Genomic DNA, 23,718 nt, shown 5'->3' on the forward strand with positions numbered 1-23,718 from the left:
GATAACATCCCCAGTGTCCTTCCACTATTGCCCCATTCCCTGTGGTTCCCTTTTCCTAAACCTACAATTAGAATGGAAATGTGATCAGAGTTAGAAAAAGGAGTGAGATTAGCAGCATAAAGAATATGGTAATTTCTTCTTAAGATATATATATATATATATATATATATATATATATATATATATTTTTTTTTTTTATTTTTTTTATTTTTTTTTTTTTTTACAGGCCTGGTGCACTATATTTGTACACGGGGCAGGGGTGGGGGGCTGGGGGAGGAGGTGGTGGTGTCCCTCAGCTCAGCTGGCACCCTCTCCAATCTGGGACCCCTCGAGGGATGCCCAGTGGGATTGGGCCTAAACGGGCAATCAGACATCCCTCTCATAAGCCAGGACTACTGGCTCCCAACTGCTCACCTGCCTGCCTTCCTGATTTCCCCTAACCGCTTCTGCCTGCCAGCCTGATCACCACCTAACCACTCCCATGCCAGCCTGATTGATGTCTAACTGCTCCCCTGCCAGCCTGTTTGCCCCCAACTTCCCGCTTTTGCCAGCCTGGTCACCCCTAACTGCCCTCCCCTGAAGCGTTGATCACCCCTAACTACCCTTCCTTGCAGGCCCGGTCCTTCCCAACTGCCCTCCCCTGCTGGCCATCTTGTGGTGGCCATCTTGTGTCCACATGGGGGCAGCCATATTGTGTGTTGCAGTGACGGTCCATCTGCATATTACTCTTTTATTAGATAAGATATATCACATTGTGTACACACACACAAACATATATGTGGGGTCAGGATGCCGAGCTATGCATTATAATATTGCATCGGATTCCGGTCCTCAACTTTTGCTGTTACCTAGATGATAAGTTTATTTTTAATTTCTATTCTATGATAAAGTTAAGTGACAACCAGCAGATCAGTAACTTAGACACTGGAGAAAGTTTGTGGAGGTGGGGCAAATTCTTACCATAATGTAAATAAAATGGCAAAATGGAGCCCCCAGGGAGTGATGGAAACCTTGGTAAACTAGAAAGTATTTATCCAAACCCAAATAGCAGGTACGAGGCCCCAGTAAATGGTTGCCACGTGGCAGTATCAGTTCAGTGTGGCCAGATGTCACTTTTTTTTTTTTTTTTTTCAAGAGAAACTAGAATTCTAGATTTTTGGTGTAAAATCTCCTAAATGGTAAATACTTTAAAGTAATTTGATTTTTTAAAGCACTCTGCTGACTAATATCGTGCAGGCCAAACAAACAACAACAAACCCCACATCTTTAGGCCTCTCAGTCATAGTCTCCCCTACACGGGGTTAAACACAGGAAGCCTTGAAATGGGAAGTTAGAAGAGCAGACTGACAGAAACTTGGATCCTGGTGGAATATTTGCTCTTTGAAAAATGAGCTTTGGTATGAATAATTTTCTCGGTGGAGGTGGAGGACTGAGGGGGTGGGATGGGAAAGGTCACCAAAGCAGTGGCCTTTTTGTAAGAGATCCTCTTCCTTTCTCCTTTGGAGTAATATTGGTATTGGGCCCTAGGGGGGGAAAAAATAGCAGGACTCTAATTAACAGCTCAAAGGGAGTAATCAATTTAAAATTGTGTGAAATGCAAATTCCTTTGTGCACAAAACAAATAGCAAATAATACAGCACTTTGCCTGTAGTCCAAAGGCTTTGGGTGCTGAGACAAAGAAGTCTGAGGAGGCAAAATGTTAGAAAATGACCTATTGTCTCAAGAAATGGAATTTTAAAAACAATTGATTTTCAATTGAATCCTCATTGAGTAAACTATAAAGGAGCCCCATTCTGAGGTCAGTAGAATGAAGATATCTAGAGAAGTAAACAATTTCAAATCCAAAGTCAAAGCCTGTTACTAACAGCATAACTTCTTTCAAAAGGACTGAACCTAACAATTTACCCCCAACCTTAGTTTGTGCCAAAAACTTTTATTTTATAAAAGAGATAGCAAATCAGGGCCTTAATAATCATTACATTCAATATCAGAGAAAGAACTGGTGACAGAAAAGGATGTAAATCCAATCTCCTTTTATAAGATCCTATAGCTATGATTAGAGATTCAAAAGTGATTCCCTAGATCCGAGGTCTGCAAACTGTGGCTTGCGAGCCACATGCAGCTCTTTGGCCGCTTGAGTGTGGCTCTTCCACAAAATTCCACAGCCTGGGCGAGTCTATTTTGAAGAAGTGGCATTAGAAGAAGTTTAAGTTCAAAGAATGTGGCTCTCAAAAGAAATTTCAATCGGTGTACTGTTGATAATTGCCTCTGTTGACTAATGAGTTTGCCGACCACTGCCCTGGATTAGAAGAATGTATGGTGTATTTAGGAAAGCAAGAACAAAACCTCATTATTTTTCTCTACTGCTTTTTAAGCATTTCTCTGTGAGCTAGGAGTTGAGAATATAAAGTAAATGACTAACTTTATATTCCTATCTTCAAGGGATTCACAATCTAATGAGAAAAACAGAATTTAAATCAATCATTTCAATAGGAGCTTGATACTAAAGAAGAGGTATGAGCGGCACCATGGACAACTTAACAAGTGCTTGACTCTTCCAGGGGATCTTTCAACAGGAAAAGAAACTCACCAGGCAGAAGGCATTAGAAGAAGAGGGAAGTGAGCTATTGATGGGCCTTATGAAGGAGAATGACAAGTCAGATTCGCTTTCAAAGGCTCCCTGGTGTTCTTATTCACTCTGACATTAGCCAAACCTTTTCACAAAATATGTTAGCAAATTACATCAAGAGTCTTAAAAAATATATTCCTATCCTTTCAGTTAGAAATTCCATGTCTAGGAATCAGAGATGCTGTCAGGAATTTATGTCTGAGGAAACTTATCAAAGCATTATTTATAATCATAAAAAACTGGAAACAACCTGCATGTTCAACAAGGGAGTAGTGGTTAGATAAGTTATGGTACATCCAAGCCATGTGATTTTTTGTAGTACTTGTAAGAAAAAAGCCCAAACATTTTAAAAGAATATTTCAAGACAAACAAAATTGATATTTTTAAATGGTGTACACTATTTAATGAAATATTACCTAATCTTATAACAAAAATTTTTAAGCAAAGCCAGGATTGCTCAGTGGTTAAGCATCCATCTATGAACCCAGAGGTCAATGGTTTGATGCCCAGGTTGAGGCTGGTCCCCACTGGGGGGCATGCAGGAGGTAGCCAATCAATGATTCTCTCTCATCATTGATGTTTCTATCTCTTTTTCCCTTTTTCCCTTTCCCTTCCTCTTTGAAATCAACAATATATATATATTTAAATTTTAAGTAGTTTTCAACATTCGTTACAATTTACACTCATATCCCACATTTGTAAAGTTCTTTGTTGTTTAGACATATCAAACAACAAGAGGGCTGGAATTTCTCTTTGCTTGTGAAATCTTGAGGAATGGCTTTTGTTTCATTTTCTCTTAACAGTATGAGGAATAGAGTGAAAAAATGAAATGGAGTCACTATAATCAAGCTGCTGATTTACTAAAATCAAGTACATTGAGGTATGAGGAAACAATTCTATTCTTGTTCTAATTAGCCTGGGAACTTAAACTTTTTGTTTTCCAGGAAATACACCAAAGCTACAGATAACCCTCTGATTACCAACTGAAGGACTCAGGAAAGAATGTTCTTGTTGCCAGATACCAGTCTTCTAGAAGATTATCATTTCGGTCCAAGCCAGAGGCTTTGATTGAAGAACTGACTGACTCTTCTTGAGAATTTTTTTTTTTTTTTTTTTAAATCAAGAACCCTCAGCTTTTCTTTCTTCTTTGAAGAACTCTGGGCACTGCCTAGTTGTATTTCCAGTTTGCAAACCCTAAGACCCTTGAATAAATCTTTATCAGTTGTTGATAGCCAAGCTTCCGAACATTTTTTCCATTCATTGGGCATATATGGTGTCAGTGTGATGGAATCTGAAGGGCCCTCCACCTCGGTTCCCATGCCACCGGTTGGACTGGAGCCCTTGTGTTCTGTTGTTCCCCCAGCGGCTTTGGGGTTTCAGTGGAGAGCTCTCTCAGTTCTAAATCTCCCTGCTTCTGTTGAGATTCAGAGCTTTTATTCTTGGGTCTTTTCATATTTGTTCTTCCAAATGGGGTGCCCTGTTTCTAAGGCTATTATGGAGGAGGAACCCCATTTTGGTCCATTCTCTGCTGAGTATTTTTAGATGGGCTTCTGATAGGAAGGACAATTTGGGTTTACACTGGTCACTCTGGGGATTTTTTGAGACTCCTAAATGAGCACATTTATGCGCACAATTAGAGAATCTTAGAAATGTTAAACAAGCCGAATGAGAAGCATTTTTCAATTGGTACTTAGAAGCTTCGAAGAAATCAAATGATTCAAAGACGATCGCATTAACTGCTCCTTTGTCTCTGTGACCAGCCATGACAACTTTCAGGGACCTTCACCCTTTAGTTGGGAGCTCCAGCTAGCTAAATATACAGACATTTTGGTTCCTTCTCTTGTGCCTTTTTAATCAAATGGACCAACTTAGCCAAAATAATTTAAAACTCTAATGGCCATTCAGGAAATCCTTTAAGTCCACACCTCAAGGGCCCTCCTTAGAGAGAAGTCCAGACTTCTCTGGGACAGCGGAATGCATTCTTTCATTGACAGGCACAGATTCTAAAAGACAAACTGACTTTCAAAATAGTTCTGAAAGGACCCTAAAAGAAACTTTGCAGGTGCTTTGAAGTTTCTGACTATTTCTCCCTTCTGAAACCTGATATTTCAAAAAAAAAAAAAAAAAAAAAAAAAAAAAAAATTGTAGTAACTCTATGATCAGAAATTCGGCAAAATTAAAAAATAAAGATTCAAAGCCTATTAGAAAAAAAATGTTAAAGCCCTTTCTCTTAAGCTAAAATAAAACTATGTTTCCAGGGGGAAAGAAGCAAATTAGGAAGCTGTGCTTGAGTGGGTAGATATCCAAACTACATGACTGTTAAGTTACAATCCAATTCTTTGGAGGAATTGAGAGCAACTGTCATAATTTTACAAATCTTTGTGAAACCAGAAATGCAACTCTAAGCGTAGTTCAAAGCCCATCCATCTTTACCATCCTCAATTCCTCAGACTGAAGAGAAAAAGAAAACAAGGGTTTTTAAAAACACAAACTGATCCGGCTCCAAGACTTCTTGCCAAGGGCAAATACAAATCTTAATTGTCTTCTGCACAAATATTAATAAGAAAAAAGCCTTAACCATCTGAATTAATAAATGTAACTGTTATAAATTAGTGGGTTTTGCCTTATTAAACCTCTCTCATGGCTAAAATTTTAAAAACAAATCTATCAGGTATCTGTTTACATCTGCCTGTATTGTGAGCTATCTTCTACTTTCAGATGATATTGCTAATTTGTAAAGCTGTTTATTTGGATTAAATGAATTAACTGCTTATATAAAAATTCTCAAAAATAACAGAAACTAACCCACATGCTTTTCACAATCACTTGATCTGAGAAAATATTTCATAGTAAAGCTGTTCTGTGCTTGGTCTGATTAAATAAGAATATCTTTAGAGTTACAAGAATTAAGTATAATACTTTTATTTTACCTGGGATTATGGGATTACAAAAAGAAGTTCATATGATCTCTATTACAAAACTTGTCAGCAGGAAAAATACCTAGCAGGGATAATAACTAGTCAATAACAATTATTGCCTGATATCTCCTGGAGTTTTAATGGGTAATCTAAACATAACTATTAAGAACTAATAATCTAAATAGACCTAAGTAATATGAAAAAAATTTATATAAAATGTTTTAGCAATAATTATGTTATATATACTTAAAATAGTTTCCCAAAATCTTTTGAAACTTTAGTTTTACTAAGTTAAATAAGTTAAATTCATTGAATATCAAGATAATTTTCAAGTAAGATAAAATACTGAACTATTAATTGTTGTGATAAATAAATGTGTTTATCTACTTTTGACTTCTTATTACAGAGAAGCTATAAGATAAATTTGGATTTGCTCATGAATATGTCTTGTGTTTTGTTGAGGAAGCATATGTTTCTAAATATTAGGAAATATAGTAGTTGTCACTAAAAGAAACTTTGTTTCTAAAAGCTATGAAGAATGCTAATTGTTTACTGTTTAGTTGTCATTAGAAATTAAGGTTTCTAAAGGTTAGGATTTCTAATTAATATGAAGGAAAATAATGCATTTTCAGCAGAAGAAGGTAAAAAGTATGGAAATGTTGCCCGGCCTGCATGGCTCAGTGGTTGTGTGTCGACCCATGAAGCAGGAGGTCACAGTTCAATTCCCCATCAAGGCACATGCCTGGATTTCAGGCTCCATCCCAAGTGGATTCTTGTAGAAGGCACAATGATTCTCTCTCATCATTGATGTTTCTATCTCTCTCTCTCTCTCTCCCTTACGCTCTGAAATCAATATATATATATATATATATATATATATATATATGTAATTAAATAAAGTATGGAAATGCATTTTTGAGAAAGTTAAAAGAAAATGGTTATTCTAAAATAAATAGATTATTTCTGAATGAGTAAGAAGGGACAAGCTAAGAGAGACAAGGAAAGTTGTAGAAGATTTGTGGAATCTAATATGTGACCAAGCTGAATAAGACTGAAGAAATTTGTTAAAAGGATTTTTTACAAATAAGCTTTAATATCAATAGTGTACTTCTGCTCCTGATAAGATATTGTGAAAGGTTTTCTTATAATAAAGCAAAGTTTCTGTGTTCTATTAAAAAAAATTATGTTTTATGTTGCCTAATCAAGTCTTTGATTAGTTAAGAAAAGTGAATCTTCTCAGTGATAAGTGCTAGCATTCTATGTCTTTGAAATCTTTTATTGTTACTTTGGTCATATAGATCATTGTGTTATTTTGTAATAATTTGTGATTCTATTTACATGTGTAAACATTAAGCCTTCTTTATGTTATATCTGTACAAGTGTATGTTATAATTGCTCCAGAAATTGCGTGAACATCTGGAAGTCTGATATGTTCTGAAATAAGCCCTCTGTCCTTAAAACTGAGGATCACCTTAAAGGGACTGAACCTGAGTATCAGGGAAATGCCCTGGTTGGCTTTCAGACAAAAGCAGCAGCAACAGAATCTATAAAGACTGAGGCAAATGTGGCTGAAGTCTCTTCTGCTTCTGTAAAAAAATGACCCCTCAGTGCCAGACGTTAGCCGTCTTGATGCCCTTGTACCACGGCAACAGTCTGCTCTTAAATCAGAGAAACTAAGATGGAGACACAGTGGCTGTACATTAAATGATCAGCTGGAGTTATGGGAAACCCAAGACAACCTATGGCATACCCATTTTCAGTTTCTGCATTCCTTCATCCAGCATAGTGAGTGTAAGCTGGACTTCATCCAACTGCCACTCAGTATAGGTTATCAATATGTTCTTGTTGTATGAATGCTTTCCAGATGGTCTGAAGCCTTCCTCTGCGGTAAGGCCTATGTCCTCACAGTAGCAAAGAAACTATTAGAAAATGTATTTTCCACTTGGGATATATCTTCCACAATTTCTAGTGTTCAGGGCACAGTTCACTGAGAAAAAAATCATACAAGCCGTGATGGAAAAAAGCCTTACAAACTTCCTGGAATTATCACAGACACTAACACCCTTAATCATCAGGCAAAGTTGAGAGAACAAATGGAAAAACTGGATTCATAAAACCGTTAACAAGAAGATCAAGATCAACAAGAATTAATACCATGGGACTGATAAGAATGATTATCACTTTATGACTTTTTGTTTGAAATATCACTGGGTCTTTAGTCTTCTGTTTACCAAATACAAGGCAACCTTTTCTCTTATGCTACCCATGACTTAGAGAAATTTGGTAAACTACCCTACGTAAGCAGGTATGAAAGATTTGTCTTCTTATCCCTACTTAATACCTCCAGAATTCAGAAACGCTCAGTGATCTTCTTATTTTTTATGGCAAATTTGCCTAAGTTCAATAAGAATCTGTTCTCCTTGTAATAGGACATAATTGGAAACTGGTTATGTTACCAAGGCTTTGACTGAAATGTCATATTCGAAGAAGACATGCATAGACTCAGCTATGAGCAGACAGCTTTAAGGAACTGTCATACAAAAGCCAATAAAACCTTTGGGTATATCAGCTTGGTACCTTGATTACAAGATTCCCTGCAGCCTGACCAGGTGAGTCAGGTAGGTCAGTTCCTGGCAGTGCAGGAATCTTAAGATATGAGAAGAGATGAACTCACCCAACTATAGAGGTATTGCAGGCAAGTTTTCCTCATGGAAAATTCCAGAAAGATAGATTTAATAGAGCCTATAAGGTTAATTATTATTTTTCTGCTTCTATGTCAATAACAGGCTGTTTATTGAAAGTAGGCCCGTTTTGCAAACAATTTAGTATCAATTTGGCTATCTGTGGTAAAAATGAGAATAATTTAGAGAGAGAAATTGTTTCAATCATATACTTTCGTGGATGTTAGAGTCTAATGCTGTTCATATGTCTTGAGGTTTTGCTCCTACCCATAAACTGGACTGGATCTTGAATTCTTCTAGTTTCTCCCAACATCTTGCTTATTCTCCAAATTATATTTCCAGTTTTTCTCTCACCCTTCTGATATGGAATCATTGAAAACTACACTGAGTGGCCATATTATTATGATCTCTGAATGCATAATAATCTGGCCACTCAGTGTGTGTGTGTGTGTGTGTGTGTGTGTGTGTGTGTGTGTGTGTATGTGTGTATTAGAGGCCTGGTGCATGAATTCGTGCATGGGTGGGGTCTGGCCAGCCTGGCCAGCGGGAGGGGACATGGACGGTTGGCCAGCCTGCCTGCTGGTTGAACTCCTGGTCAAGGGGACAATTTGCATATTAGCCTTATATTATATAGGATATAAACTGAGTGGCCAGATTATTATGCATTCAGAGATCATAATAATCTGGCCACTCAGTGTAAAACTGCCCCTTTTTCAACATGATGCAAGCTAAAATGGGACAACTTAATATAAACTTTTCATATAGAGATGATTTTTTGCCTTTTGCAGAAAAATCACCAGGGCCATACAAACTGCAAACCAGGAGAATATATCAGATTGCCACTGCCTGCCTTCACTCCATCTGAAGGTGCTTCAAGCCAGACATCTCAAAATCTCCTCAACTAGCTACCTTTAACACTCAGGAAGCAGAATTATAGTGTGCTTAAATCAAACATTGTTTTCCTTTTGTTTTTATAGAGATGCCTCTTATTAGATACCTGATTGCTTGCACCATAGGCCTAACTTTGGGAGCCACCTGCATCGTCGACTCCTGAGATGAGAGACAGCTGTTTAATTGAACTGACCTATTCTCAAGACTGAGACTGGTTCCTAAAACTGATATGTAATCATAATGTCTCCATTGGTCCTTTCCCAATGACTCAAACTAAATTATTGAGCCGACTATAAATTCATATACAGCAAGCATGTCTATAATCCATACAGCCCCTCTGATAAACCTAAGGAAGTCACCTTGGCATCAGAAGACTTCAATGTCTTGTTGGATCTATGATGCTTTCTGAGAGGAAAATCCTGACCAAAGGGGAAAATGAGGGATAGAGTAAATAAATAAAAGAGAGTAATATAGCCAAACTGCTGAATTACTAAAATCAAGTAGGTTGAGGTATGAGGAAACAATCTATTATTGTTCTAACCAGCCTGGAAACTTGAACAGTTTCTAACTTTCTTGTGCTGTGTCAATGTCTGAATATATATCAAGCCTCCAGATGGCCCTCTGATTATGCCCTGAAGGACTAAAGAAAGAATGCGCATGTGCCCAGCCCCCTTGATGTCCAGCGTCCAGACCATGGGCCATTGAGAGGATTGCCATTTCCCCCCAATCCAGAGGCTACGATGGCAGGACTGATTCTTCTCAAGAATGTACTTTTTGCTTTAAGAACCGAAGCTTTTCTTTCTCCTTTGGAGAACTCTGGCTATTGCCTGGTTGTGTTTCCAGTTTACAAACTCAGAATTTTTAATATGGTAAATCTTTATCAGTTATTTCTAGCTAAGCCCCAGACTCTTTTTGAGTTGGTTAGACAAGTGTGATCTAGAATTTATTTGCAAATCACTTATTTTCTAAGCCGGGCTAGCTAAGAACAGAAGGGAGACCAGGTGAGGGATGGATGAAACAGAAAGGGTCCAGATGCTGAAAATTACCATAGAGTGGAGAAGAAGGTGTGGTGGGCCTGGGGGTGTGAGAACCAGAAGAAAGAGTGGCTGCTGTGCGCTGAGAATGAGTTACTAGATTGAAAACTTCAGGAGTGGAACATATGTAACAGTTCAACATAAGAAATGCCACAATACATACAGTACATGGTTAACTGTCAATAAATGGCATTACAGGCTATTGATGTTTTGGGGGAAGTTTGGTGGAGAGAGCCATCGTTAGGTCACATACATGTATCTGGCCATGTATTAGTGACAATATTCCTTTAAAACTTCCCTTTAACAATCTTGCTAGAGAGAATAACTGTGTAGCGATAAACTCTCCTGCCATTCTTTCTGGGAAATTTAGTTACTGAAGAACTTAAAGGGCTTCATTGTTAAAGAATTTTATCTATTAAGTAAAAAGAAATGTTATTAAAAGAATATGATAGAAAATAATTTGGGCTCAGTTGGTTAGAGCATCTTCCTGATATGCCAAGGTTGCAGATTCCATCCCTGGTCAGGGCACATATAAGAATCAACTAATGAATACATAAATAAGTGGAACAACACATTGATGTTTCTCTCTCTCTCTCTCTCTCTCTCTCTCTCTCTCTCTCTCTTTCTGTCTCTCTCTCTGTCTCTCTCTCTTTCTCTCTCTCTCTGTCTCTCTCTCTTTCTCTCTCTCTCTCTCTGTCTCCAAAAGTCAATCAATCAATAAAGCTTGTGAAGTGTTTATTTCTAAAGCAAACAAAAAATAAAATAATTAGAAGCTAATGTGCTATTTGAGGAATTTCTATCTCAGCACAAATATTGATTTAATCTTTCCATTTCTTCTTTCCTTTAAAATGTATCCACATAAAATCTGCTTTATAAGATAGAACCAGTTAGGAATATAGTCCAAGAAATTTACCACTAAATTGAGACACATACATATTTTAGTTCTGGGAAAACTGGGCCTTGGTTACTTTCTTCCTGAATTTCTTGTGTGTGTTTTTCCCACCATTGGAAAGTATGTGGTAATTTCTCCCATTGCTGAACTTTCTTGCTTTTACAGTTTTTTCTACCTGAATTTTAAGCACCTTGACCACTCTATTGCTATTCTAGGCTATATTCTAGTCCACATAGCATTAAGAGACTTTTAGCTATCACTAGTTTAATGGATCAACATATTTACCCAACCACATAACTTAGACCTTTTGGGGGGTTTTCCAGTCTATTTTAATCTTATTTAAACCCAACACTGGCAGATTTCCACTTCCTTTGTTCCTTGTGTAGACTTTGGTTTATGCTTTTTGGTCTCTAAAAAGGAGAGGAGGCAGCTGTTGAAAAAAAGAAAGAAAAAAAAAACCGAGATTGGCAGTTTTAACCACACAGTTTGGTCTAATAGCTTTGATATGCTAAACTTGCTAGCTCCTCCCAGTGTACCTTTCTGATTTTGCATCACAACACCACACTGAATCCCAAAGGAAACCAGGGTAGTCGTTTTTTTAAAATTAAAAAGAAAAAAAAGAAATGCAAACCAGTGAGACGGTTCTTTTCAATCATCACAGACTCATTCTGGCTAACTGCAGGCCTTCACAAATCTGCGTACTAGCGACCTTTAAAACAGGAGAAGCCGAGAATACTGATCGTGTTCTAAAGAGGGAAAACAGGTGATGTCATAACGCACCGTCCTGTATGGCTGCAGCCCAGGCCGGGCGGGCGGGGAGCCGGAGCACAGAGCTCCGCGTCAGCGGGGGAAACAAGTTGTCTCCGGGGCCCCAGCACACCGGTGCGGACCCTGCACCAATCAGGTTCTCGCTCGGCGCCTGCCTTTGTTCTCACGGGGGAACAGGTTTCGGGGCGTCTAGCCTCGGCAACCGCATTCGACCCGCACGCGCAGTGCTGGCCTCCTCGGGCGAACTGACTCTCCCAGTGGCCTTGTCCCATCCGGTCCCCAATTACATCTGCCTCCTCTCTCCAGGGCGCGAATGCAAAAAATCCTGACTCACCATTTTTAGCTGTGCAAGAGGCCGGTGCAGACCCATAGTTTTAAAAGGCAATGTGTTCTCTGAACCTTTGGGGAACAGGGCTGTGCATTCTGCGGGTATTTGACCAGCTGCTTTATAAAGGACTTTTGGGTGAGAAAATAAACCTGTCTCTTTGCCCCTTTCGTGCTAGACAAATAAAGGTACTTTCATTACCGAGAAGGACTGCGAAAAGGGGCTTCAGACGCAGAGGAAACCAGGAAACCAGAGGTTCTGTGTCCTTCCCCCCCAATTAACTGATTAAGGGTGGAAATATGCCTCAAGCATTCCCCTACCTACTGTACGCCGATGCCTCAGGTAAACTGGTCTTTTGCAAATCGAGACTCTCTGCACGATAAATGATGCATAAAGTTCTTAGAGCTCCCTGGGTGCAAAGCGCTACGTGACTGCAGTCTTCTTTACAGCGAAAGCTAACATTGGGGCTGAGAGAAAAAGGCTACCCACCGACGTGATGATATGAAAATTTTAGTTTCCCCACCCCCACGCCACCTTCCAAACCTTTCTCAAGAAATCGGGAAATATTTAGTTCAGTTTTAGATCAACTAGCAAGCTCTAGCTAGCTCCCAGCTATTTATCTCACTCTCTCCCTATTCCTGCAGGGACCTAGAGGAGGGGGGGCGTGGCTTGGTTTCGGGGGGGAGGGGCTGGGCTTCCCGAGTTCATTTGCATACGACACACCCTCTTCCTCCTATTGGCGGAGCAGCACACGCTGTATCCCCGCCCACCTCACAGCCTTAACGAACCCGCCTTCTCCCTTCGGTAGGGAGCCGCGGGGATGAACTTAACTTGCCCAGAGATTCAAGGCCTCCTCGGCCTCTGTGATTGGCCGGCGCCGCTCCCACCCGAGCTGTCGTCGCTCATAGGCGGAGGGCTCGCGCCCGGGGGCGTGGCCGGAGCTGTCCGATTGGCGGGAGGGGGCGGTCCCGGAGCGTGGAGGTGGTGAAGGTGGTGGGGCGGCGGGGGCGGGGCCGCACTGAGGCGCTGCAGCGGCGGCGGCAGCGGCGGCGGAGGCAGCGGTGGCGGCTGCTCGTCCTAGCCTGGCGGGGGCGGGGGTCCGGAGGATGGGGGCGGCTGGGACAACGGGCCGGTGAGGAGCAGCCGCCGCCGTCGCCGCCGTCGCTTCGGCAGCAGCCGCCCGCGGTCGCGGTCGCCTCGGACAGCGCCGCCTGCTCTCGAGGCTCTTCGCCTCCTCTCCCGGTATCCCGCCGCCAGAGGAGCGCGGCCGGCCGGCCGGTGTCCGGCTCGGCAGCGGCGCAGGCGGCCGCAGTGACAGCCCCGGCCCGGCCCGCCGCCCGCCCGCGCTGCCCTCGGTGCCCACCGCCACGATGAACCGGGGCGGCGGCGGCGGCGGCAGCCCGGCGGCCGCCACCAACTACCTGATCTGTACCAACTGCCGGAAAGTGCTGCGGAAGGTACGGGCTCGGCCTGGGGGCCGGCGCGGCGCGGCGCGGAGGGGCGCTCTCTCTCCGCCGCCTGGGCTCGGGCGGCGCGGCCGGGCGCACTGCCCCGGAGCGGAGGCTCAGAGGGACCCGGGCACCTTCCCCGCGCCGGGACCCAGCGAGGGGGCGTGGGTGGAGGGTGCAGGGTGCAGGGTGGAGGCTGCTGCTGCTGCTGCTGCTGCTTTTTATCTCGGCGGGCTACAGTCCCGAGGGTTTGGGGATTTTTATTTGTATTTTTTTATTTGTATTTTTTTATTTTGGTAAGAGAGTGCTGTGCACTGTGCATTCGGCTCATCTTTCCTAGCCAGCCTGCTCCTGGGGCTCAGGGAGCGAGGGACCTGTTCGATTCCTCTGCCTCCGGTGCAAGTGGATGGAGGGAGGCCGGTGTGAAATCGGAACCGTCAGGTCGGGTCTGGAGGAACCTGGCTCCCTCCCTCCCTCTTCGCTGTCGCTGTCTCTGGTTGCGGGTGTTTTTTGTTTACTCGGTTCCTTTCTGCCTTCCTTGGCGTGCTCTCCAACTAAACACCCCCCTTCTTACATTCTCTCGGATGGTCGTCTTGTGTCCAGAACTCAATCGCGAAAAGAATGGGTGAAGCAGCTTGAACTTTATGCCTATGGGATGGGAAATGCGACTCGACCTCACAGCTCCCCTCGGGCAGGGATGGGGCGGGGGAGGGAGGAGACTGGGGTGAACGTGAGTTATCCCTTTTTCAGCAACCCTTCCCCCGCTCGCGTTTGTCCAGAAAAAAAAAAAAATCAGATGCACCCTCAGCTTATTGCTTCTCCTCCGAGGGACTGATAGAAAGTTTACTCCAGCATTGTTTAGCCCTCTTGGCTGAATCGCTCCGTTTAAGGGGGGAAGAGGGAGGAGGGAGGAAAGGGGGGGGGGCATGTCGCTGGAGACCGAGAAAAGCTTTTCATCAGACTTTCACACTGGCCACTGGGTAATAGGATAATCAATTTATTCTTTTCCAAACTCTGTTGTTACGTTTCATTAAGTGGAAATATTAGTTGAGGTGCTTCTGTTTGTGCCCGGTACAAATGAATTAAAATTGCTGAGTTGTGCAAATGCGTCGGGACTCAAGGACTGAGATGAATAGGGCACCGGTTTTTTTTAGTCAATTTCTCTACAGTTCAGTTCAGCTCTTTATATATTAAAAAAGGAAAGAAAGAAAGCATATAAGTAAGCAAGCTCAAATATTTGTGCTCTTTGTCCAAAAACTGTTTTTCTTCCTCTGTGGGTCAGGCCAAGTGCCAATCAAAGTTGTTTTTCAAGCCTCTTTTTCCCTGCAGTAGGGCTGCTGCCTCTCTCTTCAACCCCCCTCTTCCCGCCCCCCCCCCCATTTTATTCATTTTATTGGAGAGCCTGAAGAAAGCAAAGAGATTGCAGATTTGAAGTTATCTAACAGTAAAGTATGTCTTAGATTGAGTTTATGGGGTATGTTTTTCTTGAAACAGATTTTTTTATTCAGTATTCATGCAGAGTATGTGCAGTTATTTTTTTCCATAAACTCTGGGATCAAATTACAGTTGCTACTTGTTCAGCTCATTGTAGGGCAGCCTGTGAGAAATGTAATGGATCAGAAGTGCAGCTCTGCTTAGTTGAATGTTAACTCTTTCACTTCAGGGCCAGATGTCCTCTGAACTTAACCTTTTAAAAAATAATGATTATTACTTCCTAACTTTAAAAGTGGTAAGTTATGTCCTTAACATGAAAAAAAAAAAAAAAAGTTGTTTGATACACATTTGATTACACTCCAGCCTGGTTAAAATAAGTTGTATTTTTTTTTTTAACTGAAGGAAAAGAGCTATATTGATTTTGATTTTTTTTTTTAAGTGGCTCTCTCAATTTAGTAGGCTAATAAAATGTTTGGAGGTGATATTAGGCTACAAAATATATATATTTTTTCCTTTTGTGAGAACCATGGCTATGGATTCATCATACTTGGCTAGCATTCTTTATGTCTTTCTCTTAGCTTTTAGGAAATCATTTCTGTTTACCTAGAAAGAACATCCTCATTTCTAGCCATTATTAAAGGAAAAGGGTAGATGGAAAATGGATATTCACCATTTTCATAGTTTATAATTACCATGCATACCTCTGCCAATATTCCAGTTGTTAACAAATCCAAGGGGTATTTAATATTGATTCATGCAGTAGCATGAAATAGCTTTAGATGGAAATGAAATTGTTTGAGCCAGTTATGACATGACTTGGCAACATAAGTAGCTTTTTAAGAGTAGTATTCTTAAGTGCTCTTTAAAAATATCAAGTATTTAGCATTTTAAATTCTTTATCACTCTAAAAGCAGGTAAGAGTTTATTTCTAATAAAGAGATGGTTTGCTTTTTGATACAAAGTATATAACTCTAAAATTCATCTGCAACTCTCAAAATGTTATTCTCCAAATTTATCCTGTTTTCTATTTAATAATGTGTTCAGTAATAACCAAGTGAGTCATAGCATTTTGAATTTTTTGTTGGGAAGAATGAAACTCATGCACACCCAGTATAAATTACTCTTTGCAGTTATAATCCTCATTAATGATGGGGGAAGAGTCACCTTTCTATGTGGCATGATGCCTTTCGCTAAGTGGCTTCATTTGTTGCAGTGTGTTGATTTGGGGGTATCTTCAAAAGGAACTGGATTCACCTTCACATGAAATAATTTGGTTTAACTCTGTATCTAAAAATTGAATTGCATATTGTATGAGAATCACATTTATTCTTAGAAGTATCTTTATAATTTTGATTCATTGTCCTCCAAAATAAGGATACTTCTTAAAATATTGAATATAATTTGGTAACCTGCCATCAGTAAAAAGAATGGAGAAGTAAACCACAGAGGGAAACAAACAAAAAACCTGTCCTCAAATCTGTAGCTCCTACTAAGTCCAACGTGCTCTGTTATCAATGAAATAATTCAACAAGGTTTCTAATAAAAGAGGAAATGCCTGCATTTATTAAGGAAAAGTTAATGAATTTTTGAAGTGTTATACATTTTACTTGAAGAAGTTCCAGGAACAACTAGATATATTTTAAAGTGGAGGGCTAAACTACATTAAGAAAGGTAGGTAACTGTCAGTCCACTCATTTTTCAATAAATAAAAGGTGGCCTATTACAGTAGGCTATTAAGCAATCATTGCTATTGGAGTGACTAAAACTCTGCACCATAAGTTAAAGGACTAAACATTTAAAAATTCTTAGTACCGGTATGTTCAGTAGTTCCAGTGGTACGTGTTTGTTGGTTGGTGCATTTTTCCACTTTGCTTATTTTGACACCTTTTTTTAATGGATTTATAAGTGAAGAGACTGTGAAAATAAAATGGGAAATATTGGATTGAGCTATATGGACCTCATTTTTTCTAGTCAAATTTTTCAGTTAATAGCAATTTTATATGGTTCAACCAATAGAATGGAATTGCTATGACTAAGGATTGATTAGTGGTTATAGTCTACCTCGGTTAATCGGGTTTCTTATGTACATAATTTTGATTGTCAAAAGCAGTTTTTCCTTCATTTTATCTTAAACTAGAGGCCCGGTGCAGGAGATTCTTTCACTGGGGTGGGGGATAGGGGTGAGATGGGGAGATCCCCTAAGCCCGGCCTCTGCCACCTTACAGTCCAGGACCCCTCTGCCTGCACTCTCCAGAAGTGAGCCCAGCTTTTAGCTGAGTGGGAGCACACTGACCACCAGGGGGCAGCTCCTGCATTGAGCGTCTGCCCCCCTGGTGGTCAGTGCACCTCATAAGTGCCTGTCATTCTACCCTTTGGTTGATTTGCATATTATGCTTTTATTATATTGGATTATATAGGATGAACTAAGCAGAGATTAAGCAGTGAATTTATGATAGTAATCCAATATGCAATGGTTTGCAAGCTGCTTTTTATGGAGCTCTAAAATGCTTGTGTTCAAAAATGCTTGAATTGAATTAAATTTTTAAGTATATTTTAAATTATTTTAAAATTATAATTTAAAAATATTGCTGCCCCAAAATATGTTTTATCAAATTTTAACATTGTTTAAGAAGTTATCTTTTGTTATAAGATTATTCTGGTACAGGGCTTGACTTAAACATTCTGTTACCTTTGTGTATGTATTTGAACATTTAAAAAAATATATATTTTATTGATTTTTTTACAGAGAGGAAGGGAGAGGGAAAAAGAGTTAGAAACATCCATGAGAGAGAAACATCGATCAGCTGCCTCCTGCACACCCCCTACTGGGGATGTGCCTGCAACCAAGATACATGCCCTTGACCGGAATCGAACCTGGGACCTTTCAGTCTACAGGTCGACGCTCTATCCACTGAGCCAAACCGGTTTTGGCTATTTGAACATTTTTGTTAATATAACATTGATAAGATTGTCATTGATTGTGAAGGCACTGGCCTTTAATAAAAATTCAATTCTGTACATAACTACTATGTTAAATTTTTATTTGTGAGAACAAAAACTTATTATTATCAGTACTTGTTACTTCGACACAAAAAGACATACAAATAATGGTTCTATATATTTATGTACTTCATAGTTCAGGCTCAATATAAGATTTCATTTGTAAAAGGGATACTTCTGCTCTTCCCACTTTCTCCTCAATCACCAAATAAATTCCTAAAACAACTGCTAATGTGCTCTCAGTTAGGTCTTTGATAAGTTCTTGTATTTTGGACAAGTTAGTTAACTTCCTTGAAGCCTAGTCTTCTTTGTAAAATGTAGATAATTTCTACTGATTTTATAGTTAGCTGTATAGCTTGAGAGAAGTAATGAGTGTCAAAATACTTTATAAACCATAAAGTACAACTCTAAATATAAGAAAGAAAAAGTCAAACCTATTTATTTTTCTCTTATCCAGATACTTTAATTATATGTGTGTGATGGCAATATATTTCAGTACATACTGAGTAATTTGGTTAGTCTTCACTTTTCTGTCCTGTTTCTCTATTGCCTGTAAATGAGAAATAAAGATATGCCTTCAGTTAGAATGATCAGCATTTAAAAATTTGCATATATATTTGTATCAACTCCCCCTTAAATAATAATTCATTGAGTACCTTTTGGTTTTTCAAATAATTAAATAAAATTGCCTTTTGGACACTTTTAACAGTTGAGGGAAATTGGTACTCAATTTTAAAAGACTAATAGTTAAGGATGGTTGTGTTTAATAGAAGTTGGGGCAAATCTAGGATAAAGCAAGTAATTTTTAATTATTTTAATTTGGGAGAAAAGTTATGGAAGTAAAAGCCTCTGGTTTTTTCCCCCTATCCTTTTTTTTCCCTTTCCTTTTTTTCCCCTTTGAAGGGATTAGTTTATGTTTGTCTAGGGTAGGGGTGTCGAACTCATTCAGAGAAGGGGCCAAAATCTAAAATCCAGCCTAAATCGCGGGCCGAATGGTTTACTGAACAGTCATAAACTGACAATGTCATAAACTGACAGCGGAGTGCAGTGATGACAGCGCGGTGCGGGCCACATTGCAAGGCCTGGCGGGCTGGATTTGGCCCGCGGGCCTTGTGTTTGACACATGTGGTCTAGGGCCTAGACTCTAGGCCATTACAATTTTTAGAGTGTTTTCACATAGACTTGATTGTCACAAACTAATAAAATTCAAGTGGCATGGACTTTGCCATATAACTAGTAAGAAGCCCATTTAATTCTCATTACTGCCTCTATAATAATTAAACCATAGTTCCATATTTCTATTGTCTCTTGTGGTTTTGGGGGAATCTCTCCATTCCCAGATTTGCATCTGGGGAATGTCTATAGGTACCTAAAACTCTCCAGGTAATATTGGTTGGAAGTATGAATTTTAGCTACCTGACACATTATTGCAGATCAACTGGGAGGGAAAAGAGAGGATATAGCTGGCTATTTTTATTATCTCTGTAACAGTTGTTTGGTATATTCCTTAATAAGATAAAGTAGCACTCGTCAAATATGATCTTCAGATCCTGGGGATGTCCAATACCCTTTGGGTATCAAGGGGTCAAACTATTTTTATGATCATAATAAAACTTTATTGCCTTTTTCACTGTGCAAAAGCATTAGAAATAAAACTGTGCTGGCCCCATAATGTAAGTTAAGGTAGTGGCACCAAACAGTTACCATTGTATTCTTCACTGCCATATATTCAGTGAAAAAAAATGCCAGTTTCATTTAAAAGTGACCTTGAACAAGCAGTAACAATTTAAAATTTAATACTACCTTAATCCTTGAGTGTCCATCTTTTTAAACTATCCTGTGTGACAAAATGAGAAGTATATAAAGCACTTCTATTGCATAGCATACTCTTCATTTCTATGGGGAAAAAACTTGTGCAGTTGTTTTGGTTACAAGCTAAACTAACCATTTAAAAAAAAAAAATGTAACCACATTTGAAAAAATGTTTCTAGCCGTTTTATTCAAAATTACCCAAAACTGGAAACACAAATATCCTTCAGTGGGTGAATGTAAAACAAACTACATCCATACAGTAGAAACTTATCCATAAAAAGCAAGCATGTATGAATCTCAAAGATGTTATACACTGAAAGAAGCCAGTCTCCAGATGTTACATCCTTTGTGATTCTATGTGACATTCTGGAAAAGGCCAATCTAATGGGACAGATTGGTGGTGAAGGTTTGACTAGAAAGGTGCAGTATAAGGGGATTTTCTGGGGTTATGCAACTGCTGTATCCTGACTGTGGGAGTAGGGAGACAAATATGTTAAGACACACAGAACTGCACATACAAAAAAGTTAATTTTATGGTATGTTAATTTTAGTTTTCAAACTGTAACCCCATTTTTATTTAAAAGAACAAACTTTGGATATTTGATTAAAAAAAACAAACAAAAAAAAAAACCCAACTCGTGGACACAGACAACTGTGTGGTGATTCCCAGGGGAGTTCACGTGGGGCATGAAAGGTTTAGAAGGTTATTGGGGGGATGACTTGGGGTTGTGATCACACAGTACAGTGTACAGATGAAGTGTTATAGAATTGTGCACCTAAAACCTCTATAATTTCATTAACCAGTGTCACCCCAATAAATTCAATAAAAAGGGGGGGGGAGGGAATCTTAAAAAAGAATAATGTGACCGTAAAATTTCACAGAAAAAACTGACAATATCCATTGCCATGAAGAAATTCAAACTTTCAAGGAAATAGAATTTTAGGAAATGTGTATCTGCCATCATTAGCTTGAAAGCTTCCCAATTCTTAAAGGCTTTCTCTTGGGTGATGTTAATGGATATGCTTTTTTGATGCTATATAATAAACTGTATCAACATTTTGAAGATCTGAATAATTTAATCATCAATATCTTCCAGATGACCAATATATAAAACCAGCCGGTTAAGCACAATGGGCATAATCTTTGCCATCTGACTCTTCTTTTTATCACAGGAATAAATACTGTCGGTTGTTTTTCTTGAATTTTCAGGATCACTTACTTAACTCATTTTTGAGAAGATGTTTATCCAAATCATACATGGGTAAAAAATCCATTTAAAGTACAAGACAGACAAATGGCTGAGTAGTTCTCAAATACTTTGGCTTTGAAACGCCTTCACACTCTCACGTATTGAAGACCCCAAAGAACTTTTGGTTATGTGTGGGTTATAACTGTCAATATTTATTTAATGAGAAATTAAAACTGAGGAAAATATAGATGTTTGATTCATTTAAATAATCCATTAATGTTAACTCATTTTTATACAAATAAATTTTCCAAAACAAAAACAGTAAAGAGTGGCATTTATATTTTTTGCAAATCTCTGTTTAATATAAGACAGCTGAATTTCATATTTGCTTCTTCATTCAATTTCTTGTGATATGCTTTCAAGTGAAGAAAATATGGCCTGCCACAGATATGTAGTTGAACAACAAAAAAAGACAATTGTGAATATTCTTCATTGGTATCACACCAAAACATGACAAGTAGAGTTTCTTGAAGGTTAGTTGCCATGTAGGATCTAAAACCCCACCAGTAAACTTAACTTGCTATACTGTTTTATTAATATTAAATACTAGAGGCCTGGTGCATGAGCAGTTTGTGCACTTGCAGGGGGCAGAGGGAGGGTGTCCCTTCAGCCTGGCCTGCACCCTTGGGTCTAAGCGGCAGCTGACATCATTAGTGCTGCTGTGGAGGTGAGAGAGGCTCCTGCCACCACCACTGCGCTCACCAGCCGTGAGCCTAGCTCAGGGCTTCTAACTGAGCAGCACGCCCCCTGTGGGAGTGCGCAGACCACCGGGAGGCAGCTCCTGCGTTGAGCGTTTACTCCCTGGTGGTCAGTGTGCATCATAGCAACCGGTCATTCTGTCGTTCGGTCAATTTGCATATTAGCCTTTTAGTATATAGGATTATACAACGTTTTGGACAGAGTTCTGATAGGGAGAAAGAATGTTAGTCCATTAAGAGGGTCGGGATACTGGCATTGGCTGTTGATTCTCCTCTGAGATGTAAAATGGCCATTGCTTTGATATGGACATACACTCTGCCTCCTAGAATCTTCTAGGATTCTGTAAGGAATGGCTGTTTCAGAGTAATTCAAGGCATACCTTCAAACTTCCAAGATTTTCTGTAGGCCATCTCCTAAGATTCACTTCCCCATGGAGTTCTGTCTAAACCATTTCCTCTTCCACCTCCCCTCTTCCCCACCCCTCAAGTCCTTTACTTTGGAAGCATCCCAAGCCAGCTGTGATATACTTGGCCAGCAGGCACTCCCTTCATAACTGAACCAGAGAATTGTTCATAGGCCTGGACTACCCCTTAGCTAGCCTTTACTTTTTAGATCCACCCAGAAGTGAGTCATTCATTGGTTTGTGGGCCAAGATATTGACTGCCTTCTGAGGGACACATGAAGAATATTATGGGTTATTCAATGATGGTTTGAAATACCTTGTGTTTTGCTGCTCAAAGCTTCTGAGAGGAATGGCAGGCATTTAGATTTATGTTTCATAACAAATGTATTAAGTCTATTTTTTAATAAGTTTGACCAGAGCATCGGACTTCAGACTGAAGGGTCCTAGGTTCGATTTCCCGGTCAGGGCACGTGCTCAGGTTGTGGGCTTGATCACCATTTGCGGGTGTGCAGGAGGCAGCCAACAGTGATTCTCTGAAATCAATTTAAAAAAATAAATAAATATATATATATATATATATATATATATATATATATATATATATATATATTTTAAAAATGGCTGGTTTGGGCGATTCTATTTCTTGAACCAGAGATTTCTTAACAAGTATAAAATATATATTTGTGGCCGAAACCAGTTTGGCTCAGTGGATAGAGCATCAGCCTGAGGACTGAGAGGTCCCGGGTTCGATTCCAGTCAAGGGCATGTACCTTGGTTGCAGGCACATCCCCGGTGGGGGATGTGCAGGAGGCAGCTGATCGATGTCTTTCTCTCATCGATGTTTCTAACTATCTCTCCCTTCCTCTCTGTAAAAAATCAATAAAATGTATTAAAATATATATATATATGTATATATGTATATATATATGTGTGTATACACACACACACACACACCGTTTCCCCGAAAATAAGACAGTGTCTTATATTAATTTTTTCTCCCAAAGTTGCGCTAGGTCTTATTTTCAGGGGATGTCTTATCTTTCCATGTGCTAGGTCTTATTTTCGGAGGATGTCTTATTTAAGGGGAAACACGATATATATATATTTGTGTAAGACTGATTTTCTCTACTAATTAATAACTACTTATAATGGAAGTATATGTTCTTGTTTTTAGATATTTTAGTTTTTACAATTTCCTCTATTGTAGTGATGGAACTAGTCAGTGGAAGAAATGGAATGTCTTTCCAAATAATGGAGATGTGTAAGATTTACCTCATGGTTAACTAAAGCTAGGTTTTGTGGCATATTATTGTAATTCTCTGGTACTGTAACTCTTAGCTTTGAAATGCATTTTATAATATCAATAACAATAGCTTTCCTACTGCTTATGTGTCATAGACCGTGCTAAGTATTTAAGCCCTACTTGTGTATCATATTTACTTATTATGAACCTATGAAGAATTTTACGTTTTGTGGATGAAGAAACTAGGGCTCAGAGAACTTCAGTTACTTGCTTAAGGTCAGAGTACCAATA

At 39.6% G+C, this 23,718-nt stretch overlaps 1 protein-coding gene across 2 annotated transcripts in view; it reads left to right on the forward strand.

The window, feature by feature from the left end:
- The first annotated feature begins 13,153 nt into the window (after positions 1–13,153).
- SESN3 (sestrin 3) overlaps positions 13,154–23,718 on the forward strand; it is a 58,343-nt gene continuing 47,778 nt past the window's right edge. For both annotated transcript variants that reach the window (XR_014795992.1, XM_084895402.1), the window contains exon 1: positions 13,154–13,595. Coding sequence is in view for 1 of the 2 variants with exons in the window: in XM_084895402.1 (XP_084751528.1) it covers positions 13,509–13,595 (87 nt within the window). In the remaining variant the exon portion in view is untranslated. The remainder of the gene's footprint in view (positions 13,596–23,718) is intronic.

Source organism: Pipistrellus hanaki (assembly GCF_964339955.1).
Source record: "Pipistrellus hanaki genome assembly, chromosome: 9".
In the NCBI taxonomy this organism is placed as follows: domain Eukaryota; kingdom Metazoa; phylum Chordata; class Mammalia; order Chiroptera; family Vespertilionidae; genus Pipistrellus; species Pipistrellus hanaki.